Raw genomic sequence first — 26,935 nt, forward strand, 5'->3', positions numbered from 1 at the left:
GCTGCTGCCGTCTTTGTGGCTGCTGGCCGCCGCGCTGGTGCCGTCGGAGAGCTCGGCTGATGGACGCGTAAGTGGGGTGCAAATACTTCTGGATCTCGGGGAGCGAAGGTTGCTTTCCCGGTGAGGAAGAGGGGGGAAAGCGCCGACTTTGGAAAGCGGGGGAGCCGAGGTTGCGCTCCTCCTGCGGGGAATTAGCGCTTGGCACGGCTCCTCCTCCAGGCTCCCGTAAGGTTTTAATTTGGAGAATGGTAGGAAAAACTTTTGTTTCCACTCTCTCTCTTTCTCCTTTTTTCTCTTTCATTCTTCCTCTTCCTCTTTCTCTTTCTTTCTTTCTTTTTTCTTTCTCTCTTCCTTCCTTTCTTTCTCTCGTACTCTTTTTTCTCTCTCTTTCATTTTTGCTCTTTCGTCTCTTTCTTTCTTTGTCTTTCTCACATTTTTTTCTCGCTTTCTTGCTCACTCTCTCTCTCTCCCCCTGCCCCTTTTTTCTCTTTCATTCTTGCTCTTGCTCTTGCTCATTTCTCTTCCTTCCTTCCTTCCTTCCTTCCTTCCTTCCTTTCCTTCTTTCTTGCTTTCCTTTTTTCTTTTATTCTTACTCTTTTCTCTCTCTTTCATTCCTTCTCTTTCGTCTCTGTCTTTCTCATACATTTTCTCACTTTCTTGCTCACTTTCTCTTTCCTCCCTCCCTCTCTCTCCCTTGTCTCTCCTTCATTCCTCCCTCCCTCCCTCTCTCTCCCTTGTCTCTCCTTTCCTTTCTTCCTCCCTCCCTCCCTCTCTCTCCCTTGTCGCTCCTTCTTTCCTTCCTCCCTCCCTCCCTCTCTCTCACTCTCCCCTGTCTCCTCTTCCTTCCTCCCTCCCTCTCCCTTGTCTCTCCTTCTTTCCTTCCTTCCTCCCTCCCTCTGTCTCCCTTCTCTCCTTCTTTCCTTCCTCCCTCCCTCTCTCTCCCTTGTCTCTCCTTCTTTCCTTCCTTCCTCCCTCCCTCCCTCTCCCCTGTCTCCTCTTCCTTCCTCCCTCCCTCCCTCTCTCTCCCTTGTCTCTCCTTCATTCCTTCCTTCCTCCCTCCCTCTCTCTCCCTTGTCTCTCCTTCTTTCCTTTCTTCCTTCCTCCCTCCCCCTCTCTCTCTCCCCTGTCTCCTCTTCCTTCCTTCCTTCCTCCCTCCCTCTCCCTTGTCTCTCCTTCTTTCCTTCCTCCCTCCCTCTCTCTCCCTTGTCTTTCCTTCTTTCCTCCCTCCCTCCCTCTCTCTCTCCCTTGTCTCTCCTTCCTTCCTTCCTCCCTCCCTCCCTTCCTCCATCCCTCCCTCCACCCCTCTCTCTCCCTTGTCTCTCCTTCCTTCCTTCCCTCTCTTTCTCTCCTTCACGTCCTTCACTTATGCAAACATGTGATGCATTGGGTTGAGGGAAAGGTACTTGCCCTGCAAGTTGTCAACCTTTAGCAGATCCAGGGGCAGCCAAAGATTGGCAGCACTTATCCCACATCAAGAAAGATGAATATTAGCAAGAAATTCGAGAAAAGAAAATCGGATGAGATTCTTTTTAGCTTGAAGCATACTTTCCTGGTGGAAGATGATCGTTGTCAGAAAAGACAGTTGTGTCTAATATTTCCAATAATCAGAATTTTCTGAAGGGTTTGATGTGGATGAAGATTTTCAGTTACCCAGGTAGAATTGTTGGGAAGTTGAGTCAATTGGACTTCTTTTCTTAACTTTCTGAAATGTTATCTTTATGGGCTCTTTAGTTGTTTGCTTGCAAACGTTTTATTACCTGGCTGGGTAGTATCATCAGGCTGAGTGAGTGTGGGCTTTGCCCTCTTTTTACGTAGAATAGCCTGCCTTGCCAGTGTTGGTGGGAGCTGTAGTTTTCTCTAGGGAGGAGTTCCCTGATCAGGATATTGGGGGGTTTTTTTTTGCTTGCTTGCTTTTTTTTCGTTGTCTGGTGCTAAACTCTGCTTATCTGAGTGTAAGCTGCCGAAAGATTGTCTTCTGATCTTTTGGTTTCCTTCTTAACTTTTTCAAATCTCCTTTGAATGCTGGGTAAACCAGGTTTATCTCTATGTGTCTGTTGAGGTCTGACTGCCAGGAATGCCCTTGTATTTTTGGATTTGGTTCAGGTCTACGATACTCACAGTTTCCCAGCTGCAATTACGGTTGAGTCTTTCCATGAGTCCTGAGATTAACTAAGAGGTTTTCATCCTGTGTTCTGACTCCGAGTTGGTGCTTGTAGATTCTTCATCGGTGCCTTAACCCAGTGTTTCCCAACCTTGGGAACTTGAAGATATTTGGACTTCAACTCCCAGAATTCCCCAGCCAGCGAATGCTGGCTGGGGAATTTGGGGAGTTGAAGTCCAGATATCTTCAAGCTGCCAAGGCTGGGAAATACTGCCTTAACCAACACACCAGACTGACTCTATCCATATCCTTCCACTTATTGACTGTATGACTGTAACTTTGTTGATTGTATCTGCAATTTATATTGATTGGTTCCTAAGATGATTTGATTGGTTATTTGTACCCGGAATATCATTCAGTGTTATGATTCTTGAGGAATATAGCTTTTCTTTTATGTACACTGAGAGCATCTGCACCAAAGTCAAAAATTCCTTATGTGTCCAATCTCACCAATAAAGAATTCTATTCTGTTCTGTTCTAGTCTAGTCTAGTCTAATCCAGCCCAGTCCAGCCCAGCCCAGCCCAGTCCTTTCCTTTCCTTTCCTTCCCTTTCTTATTCTATTCTGTTCTATTCTACTCTACTCTATTCTACTCTATTCTATTCTATTCTACTCTACTCTACTCTACTCCACTCCACTACATTTTCTCTTCTCTTCTCTTCTCTTCTCTTCTATATATTCTCCATTCCATATTTTCTCTTCTCTTCTCTTCTCTTCTCTTCTATATATTCTCCATTCCATATTTTCTCTTCTCTTCTCTTCTCTTCTCTTCTCTTCTCTTCTCTTCTCTTCTCTCCTCTCCTCTCCTCTCCTCTCCCCTTCCCTTCCCTTCCCTTCTCTTCTATATATTCTCCATTCCATACCCTGTTTCCCCAATAGTAAGACACCCCCGATTGTAAGACGTATCGGGGGTTTCAGGGGGGTCGGCTAATATAAGCCGTACCCCGAAAGTAAGACATATGTCTTACTTTCGGGGAAACACGGGGGTATTGCCGCCTCCCTCTCATCTAGCTGCGCGCCGCCTCCTGCCCACGTCCGCACCGTCCCCTTCTCCATACGTCGCCGCGTCTGCCACCTCCCTCTGATACAAATGAGCGCCGCCTCCTGCCCACTTCCGCGCCGCCGCCCCTCCATACGTCACTGTGTCTGCCGCCTCCGTCTGATCCAAATGAGCGCCGCCTCCTGCCCACTTCTGCGCCGTCCCCCCTCCATACGTCACCGCGTCTAAATGTTAATTTTATGGTTAAAACAAAAAATTCAACAATTTTTTTCCAATATAAGACATACCCCGAAAGTAAGACATAGTGGGGCTTTTGGGGATAAAAAGAAAGTAAGACACTGTCTTACTTTCGGGGAAACACGGTATTTTCTCTTCTCTTCTCTTCTCTTCTCTTCTCTTCTCTCCTCTCCCCTTCCCTTCCCTTCTCTTCTATATATTCTCCATTCCATATTTTCTCTTCTCTTCTCTTCACTTCTCTTCTCTTCCCTTCCCTTCCCTTCCCTTCTATTCTATTCTATTCTATTCTATTCTATTCTATATATTCTCCATTCCATATTTTCTCTTCTCTTCTCTTCTCTTCTTGTCAAAGGATCATGATGCCTCTGTTGGCCCTGAGTTGGAGTATGTGCTGGAGTGGCGGTGTGTGTGTGTGTGTGTGTATATAATAATAATTAATAATAATAATTTATTAGATTTGTATGCTGTCCCTCTCCGAAGACTCGCTGACTAGCTGACCTCTTATTATTTATATGAATGAATGAATGAATGAATGAGTGAATGAATGAACGAATGACTAAATAAATAAATAAATAAAGTCCACTTTGGCCTCATTCCCTGAACATTTTAAAATACTTTCTGAGCATTTTCTTTCTCTTCAAAGTTGGCCAACCCGAAGGAAACATTGCAAAACAATTCCATTTCCTTGTATCATTTTTCACTGAAATCGCTTGTTTGGAATTTTTGCAATTTGTAATACTATTACTAATACAGTGGTACCGCTACTTAAGAACTTAATTCGTTCCGTGACCAGGTTCTTAAGTAGAAAAGTTTGTAAGTAGAAGCAATGTTTCCCCTAGGAATCAATGCAAAAGCAAATGATGCGTTAAAAGCTTCCACTGTTGGAGCATTCACAACTTCTGGTGGCAAGTTGTTCCAATGATGAATTGCTCTAACTATCAGGAAATTTCTCCTTAGTTCTAAGTTACTTCTCTCCTTGTTTAGTTTCCTCCCATTGCTTCTTGTTCTACCCTCAGGTGCCTTGGAAAATAGTTCGACTCCTTCTTTGTCTCAGCCCCTGAGATATTGGAAGACTACTATCATGTCTCCCCTGGTCCTTCTTTTCATTAAATTTGGCATACCCAGTTCCTGCAACCGTTCTTCAATTCAATTCAATTCAATTTATTAGATTTGTATGGTCCCCCTCTCCGAAGACTCGGGGCGGCTCACAACAATAATAAAAACTATTCCAGCGAAAATAAATCTAATATTAAAAAGCACATAAAAACCTATCATATTTTAAAAAGAAAACAACATATACATACCCAAACATAAATATAAAAAAGCCTGGGGGAAAGGTGTCTCAACTCCCCCATGCCTGGCAGTATAGATGGGTCTTGAGTAATTTACGAAAGACAAGGAGTGTGGGGGCAGTTCTAATCTCCGGGGGGAGTTGATTCCAGAGGGCCGGGGCTGCCACAGAGAAGGCCAACTCTGTGTTCTTCATATGTTTTAGCCTCCAGCCCTCTAATCTTATTAACCCTTCACCTGATCTTGATTCTGTTTATGCAACCTAGGACTGTGTTGGCTTTTTTGGCAGCTGTTGTACTCTGCAGCATTTTAATCACATCATGAAAGTTCACACACTTGGCATCTCGTAGCTGTTCTGTCGGGCTCCTCCCAAAAATGCACAGGTACAAATTTCAGACACACACACGTTTGAAAATGCAAAACAATGTTCTTTATAATGAAAAGTCACTTAAACCAAGCCCTCTTTTGGTATAGCAAAGAGCACTCGTCTCCAAACAAATTGGTAATTTGTACAAGTCCCTTATGAGTTCTGTGATACTTAGCTTGCAGCTGTGAGGCAATTCACAGTCCTTCTTCTTTCACAAAGTGAAACACACTTTGCTCTGGTTTAGCTTCAAAGCGGGGGAAAATCAGCACACAAAAGGTCAAAGTCAGTAAAGCAGTCACGAAACACAACGATCAGATAATCCTCCACAATGGCCAAACCCACAGGCTGCTATTTATAGCTGCCTCACTAATGACCACAGCCCCACCCAACCACAGGTGGCCTCATTTTCTTTGACCTCTCAGTTGTTGTTGCCTATGCATCGCTCTCCACATGCGTGGCTGTATCATTAACTCGTTCTGAATCCAAGGAGGAGCTAGATAATTGATCTCCTTCTGAGCTGTCTGCCACACTCTCCTCCTCCCTGTCACTCATGTCTTCTTGGTCAGAGGAGCCTTCATCAGCAGATTCCACCGGGGGCAAAACAGGCCTGCAGCATGTGGATGTCTCCCCCACATCCACAGTCCTTGGGGCAGGAGCTGGGCCAGAGCTAACCACAACAGCAGCGGTCTTAAATGTGAAAAAGTATTAAGTCACTTTTTAAAATGCCATTGGAACTTCAAACGGTCACTAAATGAACTGTTCTAAGTTGAAGACTTCTTGTATTTCTGACCGTGGCAGCATTCCCACACTCATATGATAAAAATCCGCATAGTTGGCAATTGGCAACTGTTGTAAGTGTGAAAAAATGGTCATGAGCAGTAATGGGCTGCTACCCTCAATTGCAACAGCACTGGGGGTAGTAAGTTTATGCACTATTTATTGAATACTTAATAGGTTTTTTTTAATTGTCCTTCCTTCTCCAGTACCTTAATATGATCCTTAATTACTTTTAAAATAGGAAATAATTAAATGGTATTAATTTATTTAGAACTGAACTTTTATAGCAATGAAAGAAAATCGAGCTACTTGCCTAATCTGTTACTATACTGAACCTTGTGGGTTAAAGACAAAACCTTAAAATGTGACTGGGCTCCCCAACTAATAATAATAATAATAATAATAATAATAATAATAATAATAATAATAACAACAACAACAACAACAACAACAATAATAATAATAACTTCAGCAAAACAGCAAAAACTTCAGAAAAGAAGGATTTAGGGGTAGTGATTTCTGACAGTCTCAAAATGGGTGAGCAGTGCAGTCAGGCGGTAGGGAAAGCAAGTAGGATGCTTGGCTGCATAGCTAGAGGTATAACAAGCAGGAAGAGGGAGATTGTGATCCCGCTATATAGGGGGCTGGTGAGACCACATTTGGAATACTGTGTTCAGTTCTGGAGACCTCACCTACAAAAAGATATTGACAAAATTGAACGGGTCCAAAGACGGGCTACAAGAATGGTGGAAGGTCTTAAGCATAAAACGTATCAGGAAAGACTTCATGAACTCAATCTGTATAGTCTGGAGGACAGAAGGAAAAGGGGGGACATGATCGAAACATTTAAATATGTTAAAGGGTTAAATAAGGTCCAGGAGGGAAGTGTTTTTAATAGGAAAGTGAACACAAGAACAAGGGGACACAATCTGAGGTTAGTTGGGGGAAAGATCAAAAGCAACATGAGAAAATATTATTTTACTGAAAGAGTAGTAGATCCTTGGAACAAACTTCCAGCAGACGTGGTAGATAAATCCACAGTAATTTAAACATGCCTGGGATAAACATAGATCCATTGTAAGATAAAATACAGGAAATAGTATAAGGGCAGACTAGATGGACCTTGAGGTCTTTTTCTGCCGTCAGTCTTCTATGTTTCTATGTTTCTATAATAATAATAATAATAATAATAATAATAATAAGAAGAAGAAGAAGAAGAAGAAGAAGAAGAAGAAGAAGAAGAAGAAGAAGAAGAAGAATTAATAATTAATAATAATTTATTAGATTTGGATGCCACCCCTCTCTGAGGACTTGGAGCTGTCTAATGTTGTCTAATTTATTTATTTATTTGTTTGTTTGTTTATTTGTTTGTTTGTTTATTTATTCATTCATTCATTCATTCATTCATTCATTTATTTATTAGATTTGGATGCCGCCCCTCTCCAAAGACTCGGGGTGGCTCACAATGTAACAGTGATACAATGCATTACAAATCTAATAGGAGAAAAATAAAATCAATTTTAAAAACATTAATAACATAGTAAAACCCCTAACTATACAATCATACACATTCAACGTAATCCATCCTACAGTAAGGCTGAAAACGTAGCAAAAAAAAGGGGGGAGAGGGTGGTAATTATCCCCACGCCTGTCTATGCTGTCGATCATTTGTCCTTTTTGTGACTATTCAAATAATGGGACCAAATCCACGGAAAAAGAGTCCAAGCCCCTATTTGAAAACTTATCTTAGAAACATAGAAGTCTGACGGCAGAAAAAGACCTCATGGTCCATCTAGTCTTCCCTTATACTATTTCCTGTGTTTTATCTTACGATGGATATATGTTTATCCCAGGCATGTTTAAATTCAGTTCCTGTGGATTTACCAACCACGTCTGCTGGAAGTTTGTTCCAAGGATCTACTACTCTTTCAGTGAAATAATATTTTCTCACGTTGCTTTTGATCTTTCCCCCAACTAACTTCAGATTGTGTCCCCTTGTTCTTGTGTTCACTTTCCTATTATCTTGGTCGGTAAGCCCCTCCCACCCAGTCACATGATTGTCAAGCCACTCCCACCTGATCACATAGAAACATAGAAACATAGAAACATAGAAGTCTGACGGCAGAAAAAGACCTCCTGGTCCATCTAGTCTGCCCTTATACTATTTTCTCTATTTTATCTTAGGATGGATATATGTTTATCCCAGGCATGTTTAAATTCAGTTACTGTGGATTTATCTACCACGTCTGCTGGAAGTTTGTTCCAAGGATCTACGACTCTTTCAGTAAAATAATATTTTCTCATGTTGCTTTTGATCTTTCCCCCAACTAACTTCAGATTGTGTCCCCTTGTTCTTGTGTTCACTTTCCTATTAAAAACACTTCCCTCCTGGACCTTATTTAACCCTTTAATATATTTAAATGTTTCGATCATGTCCCCCCTTTTCCTTCTGTCCTCCAGACTATACAGATGGAGTTCATGAAGTCTTTCCTGATACGTTTTATGCTTAAGACCTTCCACCATTCTTGTAGCCCGTCTTTGGACCCGTTCAATTTTGTCAATATCTTTTTGTAGGTGAGGTCTCCAGAACTGAACACAGTATTCCAAATGTGGTCTCACCAGCATTCTATATAGTGGGATCATAATCTCCCTCTTCCTGCTTGTTATACCTCTAGCTATGCAGCCAAGCATCCTACTTGCTTTCCCTACCGCCTGACTGCACTGTTCACCCATTTTGAGACTGTCAGAAATCACTACCTCTAAATCCTTTTCTTCTGAAGTATTTGCCAACACAGAACTGCCAATACAATACTCAGATTGAGGATTCCTTTTCCCCAAGTGCATTATTTTACATTTGGAAACATTAAACTGCAGTTTGGCCGACAAACATGGCCGACAAACCACTCCTACCCAGTCACATGGCCATCGAGCCACACCCACAAAATAAGCCACGCCCGCAGTGTGGTAGTAAAAACTTTGGCAGCCCGTCCCTGGTCATAAGTCACTTTTTTCAGCGCTGTTGTAATTTCAAACGGTCACTAAGCATGCCGTTGTAAGTCAAGGACTGCCTGAGTAGGATAATAAATCTCAGTGAAGTCACTTCAGCGTGCAAATTTAAAGAGACGCCCTAAAGCGTCATACGCGGGTTTTTCAAGGCAGTTTTATATTGATGATGGATAGATATTTATCTTTATGGCAGTGTCCTCTGTTTTTTAGATGACCATAAAAGCCGGGAAAATGGGCGAACTGTTTAGCCCTCCTGAATAAACAGAGGCTGCCAAGTTGTCTGAGGCTCTTTTAAAGTCTCCCTCCCAGGCTAGTCCCCACATAAATTAAGGCCCACATAAATCCTAACCTTTTGGTGAGAGAGAGAGAGAGGAAAAAAAGTTCACATTTCAAATCACAACTGCTGCTTTTTTCTTACTCCGGAGGGATCAAACTCCTGCAATGATGCTTTTTAACCTTTTGCACACAGTAGAAGGTTTTCAACAGGGACGGGAGGCTAGTAGCTATTTCTCACCCAAGGAGTTCAGACTGGGTCCTTTTGTTGGTTGGTTGGCTAGTTGGTTGGTTGGTTCATATGTATTAGCTGACCATCTCCCTTAGAGGGGGGGGGGCTCTGGGTGATAAGAGGGCTGTGGGCGATTAAGAAATATGGAATATAAAGAATGGGATGGGATAGAATATAGAAAATGGAATGGAATGGAACAGAATTAAAATAGAACAGAACAAAAGAGAATAGAAAAGAAAAGAAAATATGGAGAGGAATGGAATAGAGTAGAGTAGAATAGAATGGAATGGATTGGATTGGAATGGAGTAGAGTAGAGTAGAGTAGAGTAGAGTAGAGTAGAGTAGAGTAGAGTAGAGTAGAGTAGAGTAGAGTAGAATAGAATAGAATAGAAAATATGGAATTGAGTGGAGTGGAGTAGAATAGAACAGAACAGAATAGAATAGAAAATGTGAAATGGAGTAGACTGGCGTGGAGTGGAATAGAGTAGAGTAGAGTAGAAAAGAAACAGAACAGAAGCAGAACAGAAGCAGAACAGAAACAGAACAGGAACAGAACAGGAACAGGAACAGAAACAGAAACAGAAACAGAAACAGAACAGAAACAGAACATAATAAAATAGAAAATATGGAATGGAATGAAATATAATGGAATGGAAATAAATAGAATAGAATAGAATAGAATAGAAGTCTGACGGCAGAAAAAGACCTCCTGGTCCATCTAGTCTGCCCTTTTACTATTTTCTGTATTTTACCTTAGGATGGATATATGTTTATCCCAGGCATGTTTAAATTCAGTTACTGTGGATTTATCTACCATGTCTGCTGGAAGTTTGTTCCAAGGATCTACTACTCCTTCAGTAAAATAATATTTTCTCACGTTGCTTTTGATCTTTCCCCCAACTAACTTCAGATTGTGTCCCCTTGTTCTTGTGTTCACTTTTCCTATTAAAAACACTTCCCTCCTGGACCTTATTTAACCCTATAGAATAGAATGGAATGGAATGGAATAGAATAGAATAGAATAGAATAGATGAGATGGAACAAAATGGAATTCCATTCAAGAATTCTAGAATATTTCCTGGAAACCAGCTTTGAAATCTGCTGCAGTCTTATTTGCATGTGTTTCTAATCCAGTAGTAATTGCCGGCTTGATCAAAACTCTGCATACCAGTTAGCCTTTGCCTCACAGCTATTTGTTCACCAACTCTTCGTACCTTTCTCTGCACAGAAGGCATCTGAGAAGCCGTTGTTGAAATCTTTCTTTGATGCCCGTGTCTCGTGTCTCTTTCCCCACCCTTGCCACAAACAAACTGGAGAACCTGATGAATTTTATTCTGCAATTTAGAATAGAATAGAATTCTTTATTGGCCAAGCGTGATGGGACACACAAGGAATTTGTCTTCGGTGCAGATGCTCTCAGTGTACATGAAATAAAAAGAGACATTTGTCAAGAATCATGAGGTGCAACACTTAATGATTGTCTTAGGGGTCAAATAAGCAATCAGGAAATTATCAATATTAATATAAATCGTAAGAATACAAGCAACAAGTTACAGTCATAAGTGGGAGGAGGTATGCGATAGGAACGATGAGAAAAACTAATAGTAATAGTAACACAGCCTTAGTGAATAGTTTGACAGTGATGAGGGAATTTATTTTATTTATTTTATTTTATTTATTTATTTTGTCCAATACATAATACACATTGAAGAGAAAGATATGTAATAATATAAGTAAAGAAAAGAATAGAAGAAAAGATATAAAAGTATAGGTGAACATATTTGAAAGGAAGAAAAGATAAATGAGATAAGGAGAGACAATTGAACAGGGGACGGAAGGCACACTAGTGCACTTATGTACGCCCCTTACTGACCTCTAAGGAACCTGGAGAGGTCAATCGTGGAGAGTCTAAGGGAAAAATGTTGGGGGTTAGGGGTTGACACTACTGAGTCAGGTAATGAGTTCTGCATTTCGACAACTCGGTTGCTGAAGTCATATTTTTTATAGTCAAGTTTCGAGCGGTTAATATTAAGTTTGAATCTGTTGCGTGCTCTTGTGTTGTTGCGGTTGAAGCTGAAGTAGTCATTGACAGGTAGAACGTTGCAGCATATGATCTTGTGGGCAATACAGTGATCCCCCGAGTTTTGCGATCCCGATCTTTACTAAAAGCTATGTCGTGATTTTTCCACCCGGAAGTAAAAACACCATCTGCGCATGCGCGCCTTTTTTTTCTATGGCCATGCATGCGTAGATGGTGGAGTTTGCGTTCCCCGCCGGGCAGATCAGCTGCTGGGCGGCTTCCCTGGGTCTTCCCCCTCTTGCTGGCGGGAGGGCGAGCGGCGGGCATCAGCGAGGAGCCGGGGTTTCCCCTTTGCGTGGGCGGCCGGTAAGACCCCAGCGCCGCTTCCCAGCTGAGTCCTGAAGCCAAACGCGGAAGTTCGCCTTTGCCGTTTGGCTTCAGGACTCAGCTGGGAAGCGGCGCGAGCGAACGGCGTGGGCGGGCGAAGGGCGGGCGAGCGGCGGGCGCGCGGGCAGGCAGGCGGCGGACAAGCGGCGGGCGGACAAGCGGCGGGCGCGGCAGCAGCGAGGAGCCGAAGATCTGCGTGGGCGGCGGGGAAACCCCAATCTTCGGCTCCTCGCTGCTGCGGCGGAAGTAAAAACACCATCTGCGCATGCGCAGATGTTGTTTTTACTTCAGCACCGCTACTTCGCGAAGAATCGATTGTCGCGAGGGGTCCTGGAACGGAACCCTCACGATAATCGGGGGACCACTGTACTTAGATCGTGTTTTAGGCGACGTAGTTCTAAGCTTTCTAGACCTAGGATTGATAGTCTGCTTTCGTAGGGTATTTGTTTAGCAGAGTTACATTGTCTTGTATGTCTAATTGTCTTGGTGTGCAGTGCTCCGTAGCGAAGTTTTGAGTAGGAGTTGAAACAGTTTGTGTCCAGGATGCGAGGGGTCAGTCAATATTTTCCCCACCCTCTTTTTGATTCGTGCAGTATCCAGGTCCTCAATGGAAGGCAGGTTGACAGTAATTGCTTTTTCTGCAGTTCTGATTCTCCTCTGAAGTCTGTGTCAGTCTTGTTGGGTTGCAGAACCGAACCAGACAGTTATAGAGGTGCAGATGACAGACTCAATGATTCCTCTGTAGAACTGGATCAGCAGCTCCTTGGGCAGTTTGAACTTCCTGAGCTGGCGCAGAAAGAACAGTCTTTGTTGTGCTTTTTTGGTGACGTTTTTGATGCTAGGTGACTATTTTTTTAAAATTTAAGGATGCTTTGATTAGGATACCTTTAAAAGCAAAAACGGCTTTTTAGATCTGGGTCAGCTCCTAAGTCAATTCATATTTCTCTCCTTTCTTCTAGGCTGCCCACCAAGAAACTATTCAAAGAGGTAAGTGGTTTTTGGTCAATTTGGTTATTTGCTTTCATCATCATCACCACCATCACCATCAGTTTAATGACCCCATAATCCCTTGCGAGATGCATACATGTTTCCACATCCCTTCTCTCCTCCCCACACATGTGCACAGTCAAGGGTGGGTAGCAGGCAGGATGGGGTGGAACGCAGTTCCACTGGTGGAAATGAAGATGTGTGCACAGCTCCAGTTGATCGGCAGCTGTCACTTCCTGGATTACTGGTCTCGTCTCAGCTCTCCTTTTTTCCCCTGCTGCGTCTGCGTCTGCGCTCCTTGCTTTTTTCCTCTTTTCCTCCTTCCTGGCCTCGGACGAGCTTCCCTCTCTCCTGCCTGGCTCCCCTCCAGCCTCACGCAGCCATTTCCCCCCTGAGGTCCAAGCAGAAGGCATGGGTGGAAGTGGCACTGCCAACATTTATTATTATTATTATTATTATTATTATTATTATTATTATTATTATTTATTATTTATTAGATTTGTATGCCGCCCCTCTCCGTAGACTCGGGGCGGCTCACAACAGCAAAAAAACAATGTATAACAAATCTAATAATTTACAAATCCCTTATTAAAAAGCAAAAACACACACACAAACATACCATGCATAAACTGTATAGGCCGGGGGGAGATGTCTCAATTACCCCATGCCTGACCGCAAAGGTGGGTTTACGAAGGAGTTTACGAAAGGCGAGGAGGGTGGGGGCAGTTCTAATCTCCGGGGGGAGCTGATTCCAGAGGGTCGGGGCCACCACAGAGAAGGCTCTTCCCCTGGGTCCCGCCAAACGACATTGTTTAGTCGATGGGACCCGGAGAAGGCCAACTCTGTGGGACCTAACTGGTCGCTGGTATTATTATTATTATTATTATTATTATTATTATTATTATTATTAATTTATTAATTTATTAATTTATTAATTTATTAATTTATTAATTTATTTATTTATTATTTAGATTTGTATGCTGCCCACTCCGCAGAATAATTACTATTACTATTACTATTACTATTACTATTACTATTACTATTACTATTACTATTACTATTACTATTACTATTACTATTACTATTACTATTACTATTACTATTACTATTACTATTACTATTTGATCACCGACCTCAGCCCTGCCAGAAAATCTAGGTCTTTATGGCTTTTTGGAAGGCCTGTATCTATTCGTTCTCTTTTGAGTTATTACTCTGTCCTGCTTTTCATCCACTCTGTTTTAACAGAAGTGACCATAGAAGGGAAATTACTGATGTGGTGTGTTCAGATCTTTTTAAATCTATGCTTTCATTTGACGGCTTAGCAAGTAACTCTTCCTTTCTCCTATGGCGGTTGATGGCGAACCTTTTTTTCCTTGGGTGCTGAAAGAACCTGTGCACATGCCATTGCACATGTGTGAGTGCCCACACCCATAATTCAATGCCTAAGAAGGGCAAAAACAGCTTCTCTTGCCCCCTGGAGGCTGGAAATGGCCTGTTTCTCAACTTCTGGTGGGCCCAGTAGGCTCGTGTTTCACCCTCCCCAGGCTCCAAAGGCTTCCCTGCAGCCAGGGGAGGGTAAAAAATGACCTCCCCCATCCCCTGGAGGCTCTCTGGAAGCCAAAAACGTCCTCCCTGAGCCTCTGTGCGAGCCCAAAATCAGCTGGCCGGCCCTCACATGCAGGTTGGAGCTGAGCTAGGGCAATGGCTCGCATGCCAGCAGATATGACTATGTGTGCCACCTGTGGGAAGGAAAGAAGGAAGGGAGGAAGGAAGGGAGGAAGGGAGGGAGGGAGGAAACGTTTAAACTTTAATTCTGTAGAAGAGAACAAAAACAGAAATTTCATCAGAGATAAACAAAATCAAAGTTAGGAAGGAAGGAAGGAAGGAAGGAAGGAGAGGAAGGAGGGAGGGAGGGAGGAAGGAGAGGAAGGAGGGAGGGAGGGAGGAAGGAAGGAGATGAAGGAGGGAGGGAGGGAGGGAGGGAGGAAGGAGAGGAAGGAAGGAAAGAAAGGAAAGAGGGAGGGAGGGAGGAAAGAAGGAAGGAAAGAAGGAACGAACGAATGAATGAAACTTTTGAACTTTAATTCTGTAGAAGAGAACAGAGACAGAGCAATTTCAAATTTTGAAAAGCAAGGAAGGAAGGAAGGAAGGAAGGAAGGAAGGAAGGAAGGAAGGAAACTTTTGAACTTTAATTCTGTAGAAGAGAACAGAAACACAAATTTCATCAGAGATTAGCAAAATCAAAGTTGGGAAGGAAGGAAGGAAAGAAAGAAAGAAAGAAAGAAAGAAAGAAAGAAAGAAAGAAAGAATCAAGGAACCAATGTGTAAATAAATCCTCTCTTTTTAAAACAGAAACCACAAAGCACAGCCTAAGACCATATGCCTTAACCATCCCAGTCCGCAGCAGCGCAGATGGAAGCTTTGTTTCCAACTATATTTCTGGAAGACACTTGAGAAGATTAGCAAGGGATGTTTCACCCACCCAACCCAAGGAACTCTACTTCAATGTATCCGCTTTTGGGAGAGAATTTCACCTCCGATTGAGACCTAACACTCGTCTAATAGCTCCTGGCGCAGTGGTGGAGTGGTATGAAGATTCCCCATCGGTCCACAACGAAACGGAAGAGGATCACCAGCATCAAGGCGAGGGGGTCACGGAGAGACTATGGAAAAAGGAATCCCTTTGGACCAACTGTGCTTACGTTGGAGATCTGGTGGATATTGCAGGAGCTTCCGTCGCCATGAGCAACTGTGATGGCCTGGTAAGATACACATTTTAAAGCAGATGCTGTTATTCTCGAAATAATAGTAAATACTCTTAGCTCAGGGTTTTAGATCTTGGCAGCGGTTTGCTCCCCAAGCTTGTTTCAATGTAAGTTTCTGAATGTTTCGCTACCACGCTAGGCAACATCATCACTAGGGTTCAACAGTGCAGTCAGGCGGTAGGGAAAGCAAGTAGGATGCTTGGCTGCATAGCTAGAGGTATAACAAGCAGGAAGAGGGAGATTATGATCCCGCTATATAAAATGCTGGTGAGACCACATTTGGAGTACTGTGTTCAGTTCTGGAGACCTCACCTACAAAAAGATATTGACAAAATTGAGCGGGTCCAAAGACGGGCTACAAGAATGGTGGAAGGTCATAAGCATAAAACGTATCAGGAAAGACTTCATGAACTCAATCTGTATAGTCTGGAGGACAGAAGGAAAAGGGGGGACATGATCGAAACATTTAAATATATTAAAGGGTTAAATAAGGTCCAGGAGGGAAGTGTTTTTAATAGGAAAGTGAACACAAGAACAAGGGGACACAATCTGAAGTTAGTTGGGGGAAAGATCAAAAGCAACGTGAGAAAATATTATTTTACTTAAAGAGTAGTAGATCCTTGGAACAAACTTCCAGCAGACGTGGTTGGTAAATCCACAGTAACTGAATTTAAACATGCCTGGGATAAACATATATCCATTGTAAGATAAAATACAGGAAATAGCATAAGGGCAGACTAGATGGACCATGAGGTCTTTTTCTGCCGTCAGACTTCTATGTTTCTATGTTCTCTTTTGCTTATCAATGTTGGGTCAGTGTGGTCAGTTGGTCCTGTGATTGGTTGTTCGTTTGGAGCTATATTTAAATTTGGAGCAGCTGATTGGTTCTCCTGTCAATTGATCATTTGAATGGTCTAGTTACTTATGTATTTTTTAAGATAATTGTTTTAATTAAAAAGACTTTATTTAAACAAAACATACAGAGTCCATAAACATATTTACAATCATACATTCCAATAGGTGTAGATTAAATAGAAAAGAGAGAAAGAGAAATAGAAAGAAAAAAAGGAGAAAATAGAGAAGTAGGGGAGAGAAACAAGGATAGCTGACTATTACTGTTGTCTCAACTGTTTGTGAATTTATTTTTTACTTATTTATTTATTTTGTCCAATACACAATGAGAGTTTTAGTGGGTATATATATGTCACATGCTTTTTTGATGAATTTGAAAATTAAGGGAGACTAGGATAGATCTATTTTGGCCTTATTTTGGCCTCATCAGCTAGCCATACCCACTGGGACTTGAACCTGCAACCTTTGCCTTGTAAGGCAGAGAATTATCCTCTAGGCTACAGTATCCAATCCCTTCAGCTCTGCACAGGGAAGGGTTACATATTATTGTGTCGAATCACCCTGGTGTATTGAAGGAACATCACAGCTCCTTATTTGCCTCTCGGCAAACCCAACCCAGAGCCATTTCCAAGGCAGTTAATTTTATTGATAGCCGACAATTCTATCTGTATGTGTCACATGTTTTTTTGCTGAATTTGAAAATTAAGGGAGACTAGGATAGATCTATTTCGGCCTTATTTTGGCCTCATCAGCTAGCCATACCCACTGGGACTTGAACTTGCAACCTTTGCCTTGTAAGGCAGAGAATTATCCTCTAGGCTACAGTATCCAATCCCTTCAGCTCTGCACCCGGGAAGGGTTATATATTTTTGTGTCGAATATATACACACATAGTAAAATACATGGTGAAGGTTGTAGAGGAGATACTCATAGTAAAATACATCTATGAAAGAATAGATTCCTCTTAGGAATCTGGATAGGTCAACCATAGATAATCCAAGGATAAAGTGTTGGGGGTTTGGGGATGACACTATGGAGTCTGGTACTGAGTTCCACGCTTCGACAACTCGGTTACTGAAGTCGTATTTTTTACAGTCAAGTTTGGAGCGGTTAATATTAAGTTTAAGTTTAAACTTAAGTTTAAGAGAAACAAGAATAGCCAACTGTTACTGCTGTCTCAACTGTTTGTGAATGTTTCATGGAGTTTCATGGAGAAAAGATACAACATATAAAACATTTCTAAGCCAATTAATAGAATAGTTCGTTTAAAAATTATCTTAAAACTAATCATTTAAAATCGAACAGTCACATGCATACTATCACATCCAATACATTCTCGTGACCCCAGGCCTGACGACATAGGTGTTTTTAATAGGAAAGTGAACACAAGAACAAGGGGGCACAATCTGAGCTTAGTTGGAGGAAAGATCTGAAGCAACATGAGAAAATATTATTTTACTGAAAGAGTAGTAGATGCTTGGAACAAACTTCCAGCAGATGTGGTTGGTAAAGCCACAGGAATTGAATTTAAACACGCCTGGGATAAACATATATCCTTCCTAAGATAAAAAACAGGAAATAGTGTAAGGGCAGACTAGATGGACCATGAGGTCTTTTTCTGCCGTCAATCTTCTATATTTCTATGTATAGTCTGAAGGGAAAGGGGGGACATGATCGAAACATTTAAATATGTTCAAGGGTTTTTTTATAATAATGGGTTTTTAACTGTTTTTAGTATTGGATTATTGTTATATGCTGTTTCATGTTGCTTTTAGCCGCCCCGAGTCTCTGGAGAGGGGCGGCATACAAATCCAATAAATAAATAAATGAAATAAATAAATAAATAAGGTCCAGGAGGGAAGTGTTTTTAATAGGAAAGTGGACACAAGAACAAGGGGACACAATCTGAGGTTAATTGGGGGAAAGATCTGAAGCAACATGAGAAAATATTATTTTACTGAAAGATTAGTAGATGCTTGGAACAAACTTCCAGCAGACATGGTTGGTAAATCCACAGTGACTGAATTTAAACATGCCTGGGATAAACATATATCCATCCTAAGATAAAATACAGGAAATAGTATAAGGGCAGACTAGATGGACCATGAGGTCTTTTTCTGCCATCAGTCTTCTATGTTTCTAGGTGCGTTTTCAGGTTCTTACGAAAGGCAAGGAGGGTGCGAATCGCTAGGGAGAGCTGATTCCAGAGGGCCGGGCCCCCCACAGAGAAGGCTCTTCCCCTAGGTCCCGCCAGCCAACATTGTCTGGCTGATGGGACCCTGATGAGACCCACTCTGTGGGACCTGACCAGACACTGGGATTCATGCGGCAGAAGGTGGTCTCGGAGATAGTCTGGTCCTATGCCATGTAGGGCTTTATAGGTCATAACCAACACTTTGAATTGTGTCCGGAAACCAATCGGCAGCCAATGCAATCCGCCCCTGTTCCCAGCCTAAAGCAAGCTGGACTCCTGGGAGTTCTAGTCCTTGCCAACGTATCTGGACGGCTTCCATGGAAGCTATGATACAAGTTGGAGGTTTTGAAAGTGAGACAGGAGTGGAAGGCCAGCTCTTTCCAAAATGGACTGGAAGCCAAATTCCATCCAAATTGAAGTTTTGCATGCGACCGCTTGTTCGGCAGACGTGTGAACAGGCGGAGAAGGCTGGCGCTAGCACCCTGGGACTTGTGGCAAAGTGATAGATCCATGCTGGAATCCAATCTCTTTGGAATCGTTATGGATCTGTTCTGGATGGTGTACTGTCGGGCTCTCTGGTAGAATCCTCCCAAAAATTCACAGGTACAAATTTCAGACACACACACGTTTGAAAATTCAAAACAATGTTCTTTATAATGAAAATTCACTTAAACCAAGCCCTCTTTTTGTAGAGCAAAGAGCACTCGTCTCCAAACAAACTGGTAATTTGTACAAGTCCCTTATCAGTTCTGTGATACTTAGCTTGCAGGCAATTCACTGTCCTTCTTCTTTCACAAAGTGAAACACACTTGGCTCTGGTTTAGTTTGAAAGCAGGGAAAAATCAGCACACAAAAGGTCAAAGTCAGTAAAGCAGTCACGAAACACAACGATCAGATAATCCTCCACAATGGCCAAACCCACAGGCTGCTCTTTATAGCAGCCTCACTAATGACCACAGCCCCACCCAACCACAGGTGGCCTCATTTTCTTTGATAATAATCTCTCAGTTGTTGTTGCCTATGCATCGCTCTCCGCATGCGTGGCTGTATCATTCACTCTTGTTCTGAATCCAAGGAGGAGCTAGATAATTGATCTCCTTCTGAGCTGTCTGCCACACTCTCCTCCTCCCTGTCACTCATGTCTTCTTGGTCAGAGGAGCCTTCATCAGCAGATTCCACCGGGGGGGGGGGCAAAACAGGCCTGCAGCATGTGGATGTCTCCCCCACATCCACAGTCCTTGGGGCAGGAGCTGGGCCAGAGCTAACCACAACAGATGGACTCCATTCCCTGCATATAAATTTGCTTTTGGCTCTATGGAGAGAATTGCCCCTTCTTTTCTCTACAATTCCTTTCTTTTCTTTTCCTTTCCCGCCGTTCTCTGTTGGAAAAGTTCCCGAACAATATGTGCCAAATCCACCTCATTTTTTTTCTGAGAAATGCACTCTCAAATTGCGGAAAGCATAGTTTTAAGAAACGGCCTTGAACTGGCCTCTTTTGCAGGCTTTCCCAGATGTTGCAACCTCTGCTGGGAAGAAGACCTCTTGGGTTCCACAATGGAATCAATTATTATTATTATTATTATTATTATTATTATTATTATTATTATTTTAAAAATTATTATTTTCAAAGACAAAACAAGACATACATACAAGACATCCGCTCTTGATCGAAGTCTTTGGTAAAAACCTATTTGTTGATTAGAAGATCAGGTCAAAGGAAAAATAACGTATTTCATATTTCTGTTATATATAATTTCTTTGGGCCAATCACCAGGAGATAGTGAGTTCTAGTTCCGCCTTAAACATGAAAGCTGGTTGGGTGACTTTGGGCCAATCACCAGGAGATAGTGAGTTCTCGTTCCACCTTAAACATGAAAGCTGGTTGGGTGACTTTGGGCCAATCACCAGGAGATAGTGAGTTCTAGTTCCGCCTTAAACATGAAAGCAGGTTGGGTGACTTTGGGCCAATCACCAGGAGATAGTGAGTTCTAGTTCCGCCTTAAACATGAAAGCTGGTTGGGTGACTTTGGGCCAATCACCAGGAGATAGTGAGTTCTAGTTCCGCCTTAAACATGAAAGCAGGTTGGGTGACTTTGGGCCAATCACCAGGAGATAGTGAGTTCTAGTTCCGCCTTAAACATGAAAGCTGGCTGGATGACTGGGCCAATCACCAGGAGATAGTGAGTTCTGGTTCCGCCTTAAACATGAAAGCTGGCTGGATGACTTTGGGCCAATCACCAGGAGATAGTGAGTTCTAGTTCCGCCTTAAACATGAAAGCTGGGTGGGTGACTGAGCCAATCACCAGGAGATAGTGAGTTCTGGTTCCGCCTTAAACATGAAAGCTGGCTGGATGACTTTGGGCCAATCACCAGGAGATAGTGAGTTCTAGTTCCGCCTTAAACATGAAAGCTGGCTGGATGACTGAGCCAATCACCAGGAGATAGTGAGTTCTGGTTCCGCCTTAAACATGAAAGCTGGGTGGGTGACTTTGGGCCAATCACTTTCTTTCCACACAACCCACCTTGCAAGATTTGTTGTTGTCGTAAAAGGAGGAAGAGGTATAAGTATTATGTAAATTGCTAGTAAAATAATAAAGGCGGGATAAAAATCTAATCAATAAAATTAATAAAATAAAAAAGGTTCTACATAGAAGTAAAGTTTGGGAAGGATCGGTTTCAAATGAAAAAAAAAATTCCACCTTCTTCCTAGCATGTTTACCTCTTAGAAACATAGAAACATAGAAGTCTGACGGCAGAAAAAGACCTCATGGTCCATCTAGTCTGCCCTTATGCTATTTCCTGTATTTTATCTTAGGATGGATCTATGTTTATCCCAGGCATGTTTAAATTCAGTTACTGTGGATTTACCAACCACATCTGCTGGAAGTTTGTTCCAAGGATCTACTACTCTTTCAGTGAAATAATATTTTCTCACGTTGCTTTTGATCTTTCCCCCAACTAACTTCAGATTGTGTCCCTTTGTTCTTGTGTTCCCTTTCCTATTAAAAACACTTCCCTCCTGAACCTTATTTAACCCTTTAACATATTTAAATGTTTCAATCATGTCCCCCCTTTTCCTTCTGTCCTCCAGACTATACAGACTGAGTCCATGAAGTCTTTCCTGATACGTTTTATGCTTCAGACCTTCCACCATTCTTGTAGCCCGTCTTTGGACCCCTTCAATTTTGTCAATATCTTTTTGTAGGTGAGGTCTCCAGAACTGAACGCTGTATTCCAAATGTGGTCTCACCAGCGCTCTATATAAGGGGATCACAATCTCCCTCTTCCTGCTTGTTATACCTCTAGCTATGCAGCCAAGCATCCTACTTGCTTTTCCTACCGCCCGACCACACTGCTCACCCATTTTGAGACTGTCAGAAATCACGACCCCTAAATCCTTCTCTTCTGAAGTTTTTGCTAACACAGAACTGCCAATGCAATACTCAGATTGAGGATTCTTCTTTCAGTATATCCCCCACCCCATAATTAACTAAACTGCAGAATGGAACTGACAAGTGGGTTTTAGGAGGGTTTTGGGGTTGTTTTGGAACTTTTCCTGTGGCTGTAATAAGGCTGATTTAATAAAATAAAAAATCTCACACACGCAATAATTCATTTATCTCCTCTGCTGTCATATTATCTGGATTTATTATGATGGAGTATGATCTAGGGAAATGTCCTTTTTTGGCAATGGGAATTTAAATGTTTTTCAGGTGGTTTCATTCATTTTCCTCCCTTCCTCGCTTCCAAGAAAGGATGAATGAAAAATTCAATAAGTCCCTTGATAAAATCCAGAAATTGAACGCATGTATGAGAAAGAATCTGTGTACCGGGATAACGATGGGAGAATAATCCAAAACATATTAACCGACCTCCTGGTCTAAACGACCCTTTCCAAGAATGACATGTTAAGTTACATTCAGATTTAAGGCTGTTTCCAACCAGGAATATTTATTTAGTTTCAACCAGCAGAAACTTTGCTTTGATGAGAAGATAAATATGAACCTGAATTCGAAAGAGATGCTCATATAGCAAAAGCGGTTTTTACAACCTTGTGCAAATACTTGCAACCACTTAGTGACCATTCAAAGTTACAATGGCACTGAAAAAATACATTATTATTATTATTATGTCAGTACAAAACAGCAAACAAGATCACTATGCTGGATTTCATATTTCATCACCTGTCGGGCATTTTCCAAGCACCTAGGACTGCCTGATGTAGCGGCGAATTATGTTTGCTGATCCCAGTAAAGCGGCCTTTTGCAATTGACAGATGGAGATTTTGTCAATTCCGATGGTTTTCAAATGTCCGCTGAGATCCTTTGGCACTGCGCCCAGAATTCATCCGGAACCACCTTCTACCGTACAAATCCCAGCGGCCGATAAGGTCCCACAGAGTTGGCCTTCTCCGGGTCCCGTCGACCAAACAATGTTGTTTGGCGGTCCCCAGGGGAACAGCCTTCTCTGTGGCGGCCCCGGCCCTCTGGAATCAACTCTCCCCAGAGATTAGAACGGCCCCCACCCTCTTTGTCTTTCACAAATTACTCAAGACCCACCTTTATCGCCAAGCATGGGGGAGTTAAGATATTCCTTCCCCCTAGGCCATTACAAGTTATGCATGGTATGTTAATGTGTATGTTTGGTTTTATAATAAGGGTTTTTAGTTGTTTTATTAATTGGATTGTTACATGCTGTTTTTTTATCATTGTTGTTAGCCGCCCCGAGTCTACGGAGAGGGGCGGCATACAAATCCAATAAATAATAATAATAATTTAAAAAACCATTTTTTCTTATTCCCCCCAATAGTTGGGGATAGCCGCTCCGAGTCTTCGGAGAGGGGCGGCATACAAATCTAATAAATAATAATAATAATAAAGTTATTAATACTTTTAATTTTTTCCCTAATTGAAAAATACATTGCCGAACGCAACTGCAGTATGATTAAAAGGAATCTCTTTAGGGGGTCCTATGCCAGGGTATATAAGTAGGTGTAATGGAACATTCTGGAGCAACTCCAACTGCTGTTCTACATATGTTCAGCTAATCATCTCAACCAAAATTAAGATACTTTGCATATTTCTTCCAGTCGTTGGGAGAGAGATGACACTATTATGCTAATCAAACAAATGCATTCCAGATGTGAGGAATAGGATATTTTTCTAAATCTCTCCTCTGGAGAAACAGATGTTGGCTGGATTTTGCAGGATTTTGTCTTGCTGGGTTACTGGATAAGCCAATTCTCTTGAGTTTGAATTACAGGTAGTCGGAATAACACAGTTGGGAGGGTCCTTGGAGGTCTTCTAGTCCAACCCCCTACTCAATAACAATAACATTTACAATGAAGCAGAGACAGGTTACAAGCGGTGTGCCACAAGGGTCTGTTCTGGGTCCTATTCTTTTTAATATGTTTGTGGGTGACATAGGGGAAGGTTTGGTAGGGAAGGTTTGCCTATCTGCCGATGACTCTAAAGTGTGCAATAAGGTTGATATTCCTGGAGGGGTCTGTAATATTGTAAATGATTTAGCTTTACTAGATAAATGGTCAGAGCAATGGAAACTGCAGTTTAATGTTTCCAAATGTAAAATAATGCACTTGAGGAAAAGGAATCCTCAATCTGAGTATTGCATTGGCAGTTCTGTGTTAGCAAAAACTTCAGAAGAGAAGGATTTAGGGGTAGTGATTTCTGACAGTCTCAAAATGGGTGAACAGTGCAGTCAGGCGGTAGGGAAAGCAAGTAGGATGCTTGGCTGCATAGCTAGAGGTATAAGAAGCAGGAAGAGGGAGATTGTGATCCCCTTATATAGAGCGCTGGTGAGAATCGGCGACTTACAGCACATATGTTTTGACGAGGGCCGTCAGAGGGGAAAGCAGTTCTTTTAGCTTCCCCCTTTCCTCTCTGTAAATCGGGCAGTGTTCGGTGTGACTCTGACAGTTTTTCATCTCAGGGTTTTTTAAAAAAAAAATTAAAAAACCAGCAGCAGGTATGTTGTGACGCAGGTTTCGTACAACCGTTGAACCGATCACACCTTAAGCCAACAGAGCGGGGAGAAAGGTAGCTGTGTCTCGCTGGCCCTCGAGGGTGTGTGTGTTTTTAGAAGTAGGGCAGCAGCAGGTTTATAAAAGCCCATTTCATGTCCAGTCTTTGAGAAGTTCAAGGCCGGAGGGCTGTCTCCAGAGAGGGCTGCCTCTGCCCCTCTTACCTTGGACCCCCACCAATTTCTCCACCTCCCTTCTGCCTGGCCTTGTGTATTTGTCTTGGCAGGTCAACAAGAGCTGCTCTCCCCGAAGCGTAGCGTAGCCCTTCGACTGATGAAACACAGAGGTTTTCCCCTCCTTTTTCAGGGCAGCTATTTAGTAAGGTCCAAAGACATAGTGATAAGTGATGGGAGAACCAAACTTGCACAATTCGGGTCCATACCAAATTTTGCGGTGTTCGGTATGCCGAACACAAACCTGATTTTTTTTGAAACTTTGGGCAAACTTCGGGGTCGCGTTTGGCATTCGGAGCTTTGACATCACCGGCAGGTTGCTAAGGACGCTGAGGTGATCACTTCCTGGATTTCATGGAATCCAGGAAGTGATCACCTTGGCATACTTAGCAACCTGCCGGTGATGTCAAAGCTCTGCCCCCAGAATCTCGTCGTGGGAGGGATTCTCCAGCTCCTTCAAAGGGAGGTCTTCACGTAAAAATAAACATTGTTATTTTTACAAAAAAGGATGCCGCAGCGGCGCTGCAAGCAAAGGGCAGTCCTTTCACGTAAAAATAAACATGTTTATTTTTACCTGAAAGGACCGCCCTTTGCTTCCATGGAATCCAGGAAGTGATCACCTTGGCATACTTAGCAACCTGCCGGTGATGTCAAAGCTCTGCCCCCAGAATCTCGTCGTGGGAGGGATTCTCCAGCTCCTTCAAAGGGAGGTCTTCACGTAAAAATAAACATTGTTATTTTTACAAAAAAGGATGCCGCAGCGGCGCTGCAAGCAAAGGGCAGTCCTTTCACGTAAAAATAAACATGTTTATTTTTACCTGAAAGGACCACCCTTTGCTTCCATGGAATCCAGGAAGTGAGCACCTTGGCGTCCTTAGCAACCTGCCGGTGACGTCAAAGCTCCGAACACCGAACGCGACCCCAAACTTTGCCTGAAGTTTCAAAAAATGTCCGGTTTCGTGTTCGGCATACCGAACACCGCACAATTCGGTACGGACCCAAATTGTGTGGGTTCGGTTCGCCCATCCCTCGCACTACCTCCCATACACGTGGTGTATTTTTTTGGATTTTTTTTAATTCACCTCACCTTCTTCCTTTGGCAGTGACTGTCCTCCTCCTCTTCTTCCTCCTCCTCCCACCCAAATTCCGAGCTTTTATTCCTTTCCCAATGGGTTTGCACGCATTATTTGCTTTTACATTGATTCCTATGGGAAAAATTGCTTCTACTTAAGAACATTTCTACTTAAGAACCTGGTCACCAAACAAATTAAGTTCTTAAGTGGAGGTACCGCTGTATTTTGTACCAGTATTTTACATTTGTTTTTAATGTAAACCTTGGCACGAGTTATATTTTCATGTTTTGCTACTTAACTTTAGCTTATTATACGGCATTTTAACTCATTTATTTAAATTCTCTTTATTTTGCATTTTTAAAATGTATCTTTTTCTTTTCTTTACGCTGAGAGCATATGCACCAAGACAAATTCCTTGTGTATCCAATCACATTTGGCCAATAAAATTCTATTCTATTCTATTTTATCTAATTTTATTGCATTTTAAACAGTTTACACTATTGTATGGTGTTTGATAAGTCGCAGTTTTATGATGACCGAAGTGGTCACTATTTTTACTTTGATAGGGTCAATTGACTAATCAAATAAAATTGAGCTGAAATTGATATTTCGCTTGATGCACATGTGCAGAAGCTGAATCTCATGCCGACGGGCACATATGCTCCTGTCGTATACGCGAGCACCCATGATAGAAGGCGCACTAGTATCCTCAATCTGAGTATTGCATTGGCAGTTCTGTGTTAGCAAAAACTTCAGAAGAGAAGGATTTAGGGGTAGTGATTTCTGACAGTCTCACAATGCGTGAACAGTGCAGTCAGGCGGTAGGGAAAGCAAGTAGGATGCTTGGCTGCATAGCTAGAGGTATAACAAGCAGGAAGAGGGAGATTGTGATCCCCTTATATAGAGCGCTGGTGAGACCACATTTGGAATACTGTGTTCAGTTCTGGAGATCTCACCTACAAAAAGATATTGACAAAATTGAATGGGCCCAAAGACAGGCTACAAGAATGGTGGAAGGTCTTAAGCATAAAACGTATCAGGAAAGGCTTCATGAACTCAATCTGTATAGTCTGGAGGACAGAAGGAAAAGGGGGGACATGAT

General features: G+C 42.3%; 1 protein-coding gene across 1 annotated transcript in view; it reads left to right on the forward strand.

Annotated features, from left to right (window-relative positions):
• Positions 1–26,935, forward strand: part of ADAMTS3 (ADAM metallopeptidase with thrombospondin type 1 motif 3) — a 124,780-nt gene that overhangs the window by 2 nt on the left and 97,843 nt on the right. Inside the window, exons 1-3 of the mRNA XM_070756726.1 lie at positions 1–67; positions 12,709–12,736; positions 15,089–15,498. The exon at positions 1–67 is cut by the window's left edge and continues 2 nt beyond it. Of these exons, the coding sequence (XP_070612827.1) occupies positions 1–67; positions 12,709–12,736; positions 15,089–15,498 (505 nt within the window). The remainder of the gene's footprint in view (positions 68–12,708; positions 12,737–15,088; positions 15,499–26,935) is intronic.

The sequence above is a fragment of the Erythrolamprus reginae genome, chromosome 7 (assembly GCF_031021105.1).
Source record: "Erythrolamprus reginae isolate rEryReg1 chromosome 7, rEryReg1.hap1, whole genome shotgun sequence".
Classification (NCBI taxonomy): domain Eukaryota; kingdom Metazoa; phylum Chordata; class Lepidosauria; order Squamata; family Dipsadidae; genus Erythrolamprus; species Erythrolamprus reginae.